This window comes from Caretta caretta, chromosome 7, assembly GCF_965140235.1.
Source record: "Caretta caretta isolate rCarCar2 chromosome 7, rCarCar1.hap1, whole genome shotgun sequence".
Taxonomy (NCBI): Eukaryota; Metazoa; Chordata; order Testudines; family Cheloniidae; genus Caretta; species Caretta caretta.
The window spans coordinates 81,983,053-81,993,704 of NC_134212.1; the positions used below are offsets into that span (position 1 = coordinate 81,983,053).

At 45.2% G+C, this 10,652-nt stretch overlaps 1 protein-coding gene across 3 annotated transcripts in view; it reads right to left on the reverse strand.

Annotated features, from left to right (window-relative positions):
* Positions 1–10,168, reverse strand: part of DNA2 (DNA replication helicase/nuclease 2) — a 35,677-nt gene extending 25,509 nt beyond the window's left edge. For 2 of the 3 annotated variants that reach the window (XM_075130868.1, XM_075130869.1), the window contains exons 1-4: positions 9,889–10,168; positions 8,677–8,856; positions 2,899–3,082; positions 2,157–2,302 (exon numbers count right to left, since the gene is read on the reverse strand). In XM_075130868.1, coding sequence (XP_074986969.1) covers positions 2,157–2,302; positions 2,899–3,082; positions 8,677–8,856; positions 9,889–9,971 — 593 coding nt within the window. In that variant the 5' untranslated portion in view covers positions 9,972–10,168. The remainder of the gene's footprint in view (positions 1–2,156; positions 2,303–2,898; positions 3,083–8,676; positions 8,857–9,888) is intronic. The other variant, XM_075130867.1, reaches the window with a different exon arrangement.
* Positions 10,169–10,652: the final 484 nt, after the last annotated feature.

The following is a 10,652-nucleotide window of genomic DNA, read 5'->3' on the forward strand; positions in this document are numbered from 1 at the left end:
TCATCAGATGCATACCGTGGAAACTGCAGCAGACTTTATATACACACAGAGATCATGAAACAATACCTCCTCCCACCCCACTGTCCTGCTGGTAATAGCTTATCTAAAGTGATCAACAGGTGGGCCATTTCCAGCACAAATCCAGGTTTTCTCACCCTCCACCCCCCCACACAAATTCACTCTCCTGCTGGTGCTAGCCCATCCAAAGTGACAACTCTTTACATAATCAAGTCGGGCTATTTCCTGCATAGATCCAGGTTCTCTCACATCCCCCCCACCCCCATACACACACAAACTGGTTTAACTTGGATTTAAACTTGGAGAGTGGTCAGTTTAGATGAGCTATTACCAGCAGGAGAGTGAGTTTGTGTGTGTATGGGGGTGGGGGGGATGTGAGAGAACCTGGATTTATACAGGAAATAGCCCGACTTGATTATGTAAAGAGTTGTCACTTTGGATGGGCTAGCACCAGCAGGAGAGTGAATTTGTGTGGGGGGATGGAGGGTGAGAAAACCTGGATTTGTGCTGGAAATGGCCCACCTGTTGATCACTTTAGATAAGCTATTACCAGCAGGACAGTGGGGTGGGAGGAGGTATTGTTTCATATTCTCTGTGTATATATAAAGTCTGCTGCAGTTTCCACGGTATGCATCTGATGAAGTGAGCTGTAGCTCACGAAAGCTCATGCTCAAATAAATTGGTTAGTCTCTAAGGTGCCACAAGTACTCCTTTTCTTTTTGCGAATACAGACTAACACGGCTGTTCCTCTGAAACCTGTCATTAAGGAGTGTGAGACAATGGGTCCTCAAACTAATTAACTTAGAGCTCCTACTGAGCTAGGAGATTGGTAAATGTTAGTATGCAAATAAGATATGTATATATATTTGTCAGTTTCTGCTTCCTTTTGTCTCCTATGTTAAATTGGCTTTGGCTTCTGTATAAATAAGTTAGATTGAGCTTTTGCAGGGGGCTCATTTATATCTGGGTGCATTGGCAAAGCGCTTTGCTAATAAACAGAGTGGTCTGACAAATTATGTGAGTCCTGAATCTGACTTTGACACCTGTCCATGACTTTTACTAAAAATACCCCGACTAAAACTGGGGGAGAGGGGGTTTGGTGGGTGCCACACATGCTGGGGAGGGGCCACAGGTGCTGGGGGCGCAGGTGGTCGGGGGGTGCTGCAGGTGCTGGGGGGGTTGGTGGGGCTGGGGCAGGCTCTTTACCCAGCTCCAAGGAAGCAGCGGCCCCAGCTCTCTAGAGCTCCACCCCAAACCCCAGTTCTGCAGCCCCCATTGGCTCGGAACCGCAGGGCAGCGCGCAGAGACTGCTCAAGCAGCAGCCAGTGCGACTGACCCGGGGGACTGCCCAAGCTGCTCAGGCAACTCCTGGGCCTGACGCACAGGGCTGCTGCAGAAGTCACAGAAAGTCACAGAATCCATGACTTCCATGACCTCTGTAACAAACACAGAGCCTTATTCATAATTGACGGACTTTGTAGCAAAGTTAATCAAAGTCTTGAGATTAGCATCATCACAAATCTGATGGCCTTCAGATCAAAATGTAGAGTCTTTTGTCGCTTTTGGCCACAAATACAAAATGGGAGTTTGGGAATTGAAGAGACAGATTTCTGTAACTGTTAGTGTTTCTAGTTAGAATCTAAGATTAGTGGTATAAAATAATTAGATTAGTACTCTAAATAAATTAGAGACCTCACTGCTTTGTCAGGTGAGAATTTTCTAGGGATCAGCACAGTATTTTTTTTAATTATTTGTGTCACGTTTAGCACAGATTTGCAAAACTTGTGACAATCTAATAGCCCAGGCCAAAAAAATCCACTTGCCCACCCTGCCAAAAGAATAATTTTCCTCACCTCTCCCATGAGTGGCTATGGTTTTGTACATCTTATTCAGTTGCTGAATTCAATTTAAATGAAATATTTTACTCTCAGACAAGGAAGTGTCTTTATAAAAACCATGAATACTTTCTACAAACACAAAGATTATTTTGGTGGAATATTCTTGAATTAATAATCCTGCTTCTGAATATCCTGCACTTTAAAAGAGTTACTGCACCACAGACACTTCACCTGGAAGACAGAATTATTATCTTCTTCCATCCTTCAAATCTAGACACAGATATCTGCAATGTCACTTACATTTCTTTTAGATACTTTGGTCCATGGACAATTCTGAAGGCAAGTTCTTGTAGTTTTTCTTGTGCAAAGTTATTTGTTACTCCTTGCTGGAAAGTTTCATGAAGGATTGTACCAATCAGCATCTGCCGCGAACTGGACTCACAACTCTACAAGGTGAAAATAAATAAAAAAATCACAACAAGCACACCGCCCCCCCACGCAGGAAGCAGCGGGCTCATTCCAGCACCATGCTCATTCCAGCATGCATCGAATGCTGCTGCCAGCAGTAGGAACCAGCCTCTCCTCAGTCCACTGGAATGGGACCGTGAATTCTCCCCACCTCTCTGCATTCAAATCAGGCTGCTTCCTCACCCATGCTGCCTAGGAGGCAATAGGGAGAGAACAGGAAGATTCTCCCTGCTTTTAGTTCCTACGCCTGGATCCAACCCTGGTTTGCAGCAGCCCAACGCTGCAATTACAGGTAAAGTCCTGCTCAGCCCTATACTCAGTACACAAGGAATTTTCCAGTGAACTTGGTTGCAAAGCTCCACAAAGTCTCCGATAACGTGCAAACTAAGATTTTTTCCAAAGGCTTATAACTTGGGCAAATTTCAGTAGATTTTCACATGGATGGCAAAAGGCACAACCCAGACAAATGCCACTATCTGCCAATTTTCATGTCCCTGCTCCAAAGCATGGACTTTTTTTTAGTGATTTGTCACCAGTTTTAGGATGTTTTATATTCCATGGTTTCCGTACTCACCCTGAACTTTTCACTCAGTACTGCTTTTCTCATACATCGAATACTATTTGATACTGTAGTGCCAGAAAGCAGCAAATCTGGGTACAGAATTAGATATCCAGAGTCTCTATTTATTATCCAGGTACCAGAATGACAATCTCCTTCTAAGTGAATGATGTCTCCTGGAACTACTGGAACAGAATACCTATAAAGTAATTACAAATTGCAATAACCATTTGCAAGACATAAGGATATATTAGAAATGAAGTTCATATTCCAAAATCAGAGTAAACCATCCAATTTTTCAAAGAGTCAGCCTGGAAAAACCACTGAAAACAAATTAAATAAAAAGCAATTTACACTAGTAAAACAAGCATGATTTTCACTGACTGTTACAGAAACAGTATCTTTTAATATTTGAGAGAAAGCGTATTTCAAAAAAAAAAAAATTGCACAAATTTCTGTTACAGGCAACACACGTACTCAAATAATTCAAACCCCACCAAGAGCAGTCTCACAAACTAATCCAGTATGTTTTGCACTCAGATCTTGTATATGATCATGGACTTTGTACAGAACTGACTTTCTACTCATTTACAGTAACGTCAAATAGAATTCTGCAAGATTTTTATCAGTTCTATATAGCCTCATTTGTAAGCAGAATCTAAGATAAATTTTTAAGAAGAACTGCAGTAGTGACTTCAGAATAGAACAGAATCAGGAAGACATTCTACCAGATTATCCAATGTAATACAACAACTGAGAACAATTACTTGCCAGTGCCCCTTATAAAAGCAATCACACTCTGAAAGTGTCCCATCCCAACCAAGATTTTATTTCTCTACCACAAGTTATCCTCTTCTTGAAAGCCTGTCTTTAACTTATTTTAAGTGATTGCTTTTTGGCATTGCCCTATCTTCATATAACTGAAGTTTGCCAACTTTAGCATCTGGAGTAGAGCTCCCAAAAACTGAGCCCATGAAATCCAGGGGATAGGGATTCTGCATTAAACTAGTTCCGCTGTATTTTCCCCTAAACAGCTACTCTCAAATTTAGTGATCTGAAATGAAACTCACTTTATGACACGGTTATTCTTACTGAGACTGTATATCTTGAGAAACGTGCAACCTACATACTTTACAGAATCAGTGTTCCTGGAGGCCATGTCATCAGTTCAATTAGCACAAACTGCTGCAATTAGCACATAAAACTGCACATTTACAGTTTCACCATTTTGCATGTTTGTTAGAGTATTAAGCCATGACAAAATGATGTGAAGACTAGAAGACAATATAATTGACATTTGATACCAGCTGCTCTCAAGATTAATAAAAGACACTAACATGTTGATACCATATTAAGTCATATATTGAGTTGATATTATATTAATTGTATTAAGATAATATATTCTGAATTTTGTTTTCATCTTTAAGATAGTAAAAAACTAGGGCTGTCGATTAATCGCTGTTAAGTCACGTGATTAACAAAAAATTGCTGTTAATCGCCATTTTAATTGTGCTATTAAATAGAATACCAATTGAAATTGATTAAATATTTTTGGAAGTTTTTGTACATTTTCAAGTATATTCATTTCAATCACAATACTGAATACAAAGTGTACAGTGCTCACTTTACGGTGAAAATATTTGTAATAAAAATATAAAAATGGTAAAATAGTATTTTGTAGTTCACCTTATACTGCACTGTAGTGCAATCTCTTTATCATGAAAGATGAACTTACAAATTTAGAATTATGTACAAAAAATAACTGCATTCAAAAATAAAACAATGTAAAACTTTAGCGCCTACAAGTCCACACAGTCCTACTTCTTGTTCAGCCAATTGCTCAGACAAACAAGTTTGTTTACATTTGCAGGAGATAATACTGCCTGCTTCTTGCTTACAATGTCATCTGAAAGTGAGAACATGTGTTCGCATGGCACTGTTGTAGCTGGCATCGCAAGATATTTTCGTGCCAGATGCGCTAAAGATTCACAGGTTCTGTTCAATAATGATCCAAAGCAGTACGGACCAACGCATGTTTATTTTCATCATCGGAGTCAGATGTCACCAGCAGGTTGATTTTCTTCTTCAGTGGTTCAGGTTCCGTAGTTTCCGCTTCGGAGCGTGGCTCTTTTAAGATTTCTGTAAGTACGCGCCACACCTCATCCCTCAAATTTTGGAAGGCACTTCAGAGTCTTAATCCTTGGGTTGAATACTCTACCTATTTTTAGAAATCTCACACTGGTACCCGCTTTGTGTTTTGTCAAATCTGCAGGGAAAGCATTCTTAAAATGACCAACATGTGCTGGGTCCGAGACTCCTATAACATGAAATATTGGCAAAAGACAGGTAAAACAGAGCAGGAGACATAAAATTCTCCCCCAAGGAATTAACGCATTATATTTTTAACGAGTGTCATCAGCATGGAAGCAAGTCCTCTGGATTGGTGGCCGAAGCATGAACGGGTATATGCACATTTAGCATATCTGGCATGTAAATACCTTGAAATGCCGGCTACAAAAGTGGCACGCGAAGGCCCATTCTCACTTTCAGATGACATTGTAAGCAAGAAGCGGGCAGCATTATCTCCTACAAATGTAAACAAACTTGTTTGTCTGAGCAATTGGCTGAACAAGAAGTAGGACTGCGAAGGCACTAAAGTTTTACATTTTTTTTTGAATGCAGTTATTTTTTGTACATAATTTTACATTTCTAAGTTCATCTTTCATGATAAAGAGATTGCACTACAGTATTCATAGAATATCAGGGTTGGAAGGGACCTCAGGAGGTCATCTAGTCCAATCCCCAGCTCAAAGCAGGACCAATCCCCAGCCAGGGCTTTCTCAAGCCTGACCTTAAAAACTTCTAAGGAAGGGGATTCCACCACCTCCCTAGGTACGCATTCCAGTGCTTCACCACCCTCCTAGTGAAAAAGTTTTTTCTAATATCCACCCTAAACCTCCCCCACTGCAACTTGAGACCATTACTCCTCGTTCTGTCATCTGCTACCACTAAGAACAGTCTAGATCCATCCTCTTTGGAACCCCCTTTCAGGTAGTTGAAAGCAGCTATCAAATCCTCCCTCATTCTTCTCTTCCGCAGACTATACAATCCCAGCTCCCTCAGCCTCTCCTCATAAGTCATGTGTTCCAGACCCCTAATCATTTTTGTTGCCCTTCACTGGACTCTTTCCAATTTATCCACATCCTTCTTGTAGTGTGGGGCCCAAAACCGGACACAGTACTCCAGATGAGGCCTCACCGATGTTGAATAGAGGGGAACAATCATATCCCTCGATCTGCTTACAATGCCCCTACTTATACACCCCATAATGCCATTAGCCTTCTTGGCAACAAGGGCACACTGTTGACTAATATCCAGTTTCTCGTCCACTAGGTCCTTTTCTGCAGGACAGCTGCCTAGCCATTCGGTCCCTAGCCTGTAGCGGTGCATGGGATTCTTCCATCCTAAGTGCAAGACTCAGCACTTGTCCTTGTTGAACCTCATCAGATTTCTTTTGGCCCAATCCTCTAATTTGTCTGGGTCACTCTGTATCCTATCCCAACCCTCCAGCATACCTACCTCTCCTCCCAGTTTAGTGTCATCTGCAAACTTGCTGAGGGTACAGTCCACACCATCCTCCAGATCATTAATGAAGATACTGAACAAAACCGGCCCGAGGACCGAACCTTGGGGCACTCCGCTTGATACCAGCTGCCAACTAGACATGGAGCCATTGATCACTACCCGTTGAGCCCGATAATCTAGCCAGCTTTCTATCCACCTTATCGTCCATTCATCCAGCCCATACTTCTTTAACTTGCTGACAAGAACACTGTGGGAGACAGTGTGAAAAGCTTTGCTAAAGACAGGGAAGAACACGTTCACTGCTTTCCCCTCATCCACAGAGCCAGTTATCTCATCATAGAAGGCAATTAGATTCGTCAGGCATGACTTGCCCTTGGTGAATCCATGCTGACTCTTCCCTCTCCTCTAAGTGCGTCAGAATTGATTCCTTGAGGACCTGCTCCCATGATTCTTCCAGGGACTGAGGTGAGGCTGACTGGCCTGTAGTTCTCTGGATCCTCCTCTTTCCCTTTTTAAAGATGGGCACTACATTAGCCTTTTTCCAGTCGTCTGGGACCTCCCCCAATCGCCATGGGTTTTCAAAGATAATGGCCAATGGCTCTGCAATCACATCCGCCAACTCCTTTGGCACTCTCGGATGCAGCGCATCCGGCCCCATGGACTTGTGCTCGTCCAGCTTTTCTAAATAGTCCCAAACCACTTCTTTCTCCACAGAGGGCTGGTCACCTCCTCCCCATGCTGTGCTGCCCCGTGCAGTAGTCTGGGAGCTGACCTTGTTCGTGAAAACAGAGGCAAAAAAAGCATTGAGTACATTAGCTTTTTCCACATCCTCTGTCACTAGGTTGCCTCCCTCATTCAGTAAGGGGCCCACACGTTCCTTGACTTTCTTCTTGTTGCTAACATACCTGAAGAAACCCTTCTTGTTACTCTTAACATCTCTTGCTAGCTGCAACTCCAGATGTGATTTGGCCTTCCTGATTTCACTCCTGCATGCCCGAGCAATATTTTTATACTCTTCCCTGGTCATTTGTTCAATCTTCCACTTCTTGTAAACTCCTTTTTTGTGTTTAAGATCAGCAAGAATTTCACTGTTAAGCCAAGCTGTCACCTGCCATATTTACTGTTCTTTCTACATATCAGGATGATTTGTTCCTGTAACCTCAATAAGGATTCTTTAAAATACAGCCAGCTCGCCTGGACTCCTTTCCCCCTCATGTTATTCTCCCAGGGGATCTTGCCCGTCAGTTCCCTGAGGGAGTCAAAGTCTGCTTTTCTGAAGTTCAGGGTCATATTCTGCTACTTTACTTTCTTCCTTGTGTCAGATCCTGAACTCTACCATCTCATGGTCACTGCCTCCCAGGTTCCCCTCCACTTTTGCTTCCCCTGCTAATTCTTCCCAGTTTGTGAGCAGCAGGTCAAGAAGAGCTCTGCCCCTAGTTGGTTCCTCCAGCACTTGCACCAGGAAATTGTCCCCTACACTTTCCAAAAACTTCTTGGATTCTCTGTGAACTGCTGTATTGCTCTCCCAGCAGATATCAGGGTGATTGAAGTCTCCCATGAGAACCAGGGCATGCGAGCTAGAAACGTCCATTTTTGCCGGAAGAAAGCCACGTCTACCTCATCCCCCTGGTCTGGTGGTCTATATCAGACTCCCACCATGACATCACCCTTGTTGCTCAAACCTCTAAACTTAATCCAGAGACTCTCACGTTTTTCTGCAGTTTCATACCGGAGCTTGAGCAGTCATACTGCTCTCTTACATACAATGCAACTCCCCCACCTTTTCTGCCCTGCCTGTCCTTCCTGAACAGTTTATATCCATCCATGACAGCACTCCAGTCAGGTGAGTTATCCCACCAAGTCTCTGATATTCCAAATCACATCATACTGTATTGTATGAGGTGAACTGAAAAATACTATTTCTTTTGCTGTTTTACAGTGCAGAAAATTGTAATAAAAATAAATATAAAATTAGCACTATACACTTTGTATTCTGTGCTGTAATTGAAATATATTTGAAAAATGTAGAAAACATCCAAAAATATTTAAATAAATGATATTCTATTATTGTATAATCGTGCAATTAATTTTTTGATCACTTGACAGCCCTATAAAAACCCCACCCAGAAGAGAGCATGCAGAGAACTTAGTTCATAATAGAACACCATATCCCCTCACAGAAAATATTTATGTTTAAATATCAGTTACCAGTCATTTCTTAGAATACACAGTTCTGTATCTTCAAGTGATTGAGAAGCCCTAATTGTCAGGTGTTTCTCAGGATCATCGTCATTTTTCTGTACTACATTGATTCTTAAGATACGGTATCTGTTGTTCAAACCTTTGCTGAGTGTTGTGTCACTTAAGTCAACTGCTCTCTTCTGAAAACTTAAGGAACAGTTACATTAATGCAACCAAATACACAGTGGTGTTTGGAGGTCACAGCCACTCCATATTTAAGTCTGAAGCAAGCTTCCTAACGTAAAACAAGTTTTCATTCCTCTGCCATGTGTCATCCCAAGGTAGAGTTTTTCTGGGAAATCTGGTTGAAAATAGCGAAGGAGCTCTGGAGCCTACATCAACAATGCACTGCTCTAGAACCGCAGTTCTCAAACTATGGGTTGGGTACAGTCACAAACCCATCTTAATGGGGTCACCAGGGCTGGTTTAGACTCGCCAGGCTGGGCCTGGACCTGAAGCCAGAGCCTGAGGGCTTCAGCATTAGGCAGCGGCAGGGCTCACTTTACAAGCCCTCTACCTGAAGCTAAAGCCCTTGGGCTTCAGCTTTGGAGCCACCCCCACTCAGAGCAGTTCAGGCTTTGCCCCCTCCTGCCCCCCCAGGTGGTTGGCTCCAACTTTGGTCCCCCCTCCTGGGTCATGTAGTAATTTTTGTCCTCAGAAAGGGGGTCGCAGTGCAATGAAGTTTGAGAACCGCTGGTCTAGAAACTCCAAATTCAATTTGTTCCAAGGACGTTGTTGTTTTGTTTGAAAGAGACGCCTTCCCACCCACCCCAAAGACAGACCGGGGAGCTCTGCCGTGTGGCTCGCAGCCACCCTTCTCCTCAGTACAGAGACGCAGCCTGGAAGCTGGTTCCGGGACACAGTACGCCCTAGTTCCTACCAGAGAACTGCCTGTTGGCCACCAGCCACAGCGAAACACCTCGGGCTACAATCGCCGCTGCTTTCCGAGCCGTTCCCCGGTCTCGGACTGACAGCCCCGGGCGCGGGGCCGGCCCCCGGGGGCAGAGGAACTGGGCACAGGGCGCCGGGATCCCCCGAAGCGAGGGGCCGGCAAGGGGGACTCGGGCCCCGCAGCGAGAGTGCGGAGCGGGCCGGGGAGGCTGAGAAGGCGGCTGGCCCTGAGCCCCGTTCCTACTTCGAACAACGCGCGCTGTGGCGGATCCCTCCCCCGGGCGGTACCTCTCCGCCGGGGCCAGCGCCTCACAGGCGCTTTTCTCCATCAGCTCCTCCAGCAGCCGCTGCTCTTCCCGCCCCAGCTCCATGACGATGGTGGAAGCCGAGAGACCCGATACCGGGCGGAGAGGGCGGTGACGGAGGCGCTACCGCCTATGAATTAAAGTCCCGCCAGCCTGGAAGAGTCGCGCAGGTTCTGTAACGCCGCGCTCAGCTCAGGGGCGGGACAGAAGTACCTGCCCGCGTGGTGCAGGCTGGTGGGGGGACGGCGGGCGCGAGCGGCGCTCAGCCAATGGAAGGCCGGCCAGCGCAGCGTGCGGCTCGCGCAGGGCACGTTGGGGGGAGGGGGCGTCGCTGCCAGGTAGCAGGCTGTGGCTCTTTGTCCCGAGTGCGTCGGGCGGGGGGGAAGGGGGAGAGTACAGTGTTATTCCCGGGCCGGCCTGCCGGGCTTCCGTAGAACGAGCAGCAGCCCGGCGAACGTTTTTGAAAGTGCCATGTGACTTTCAAGGGCCACTGCGCGGTGCCGGAGACAATCCAGACCGGCATTACAGCGCGTCTGCTCCGTCCCCGCCCCGCCTCACGCTGCTGCCGCCAGCTCGTCTGAAGTGCGGCTGGGCTCGTGGCACTGTCACCGCTCCTTGCTGCTGGTGTTACAGAGGAGAGCAGTTTGAGTGGGTGGAGGTGATAACAGGCGGGGGGGGGGTGGTTTGTTTTTCAGGTTATTTGTGCATAGTCCGCCCACAGCGAAAGGGGAGAGAAAAATACATTTG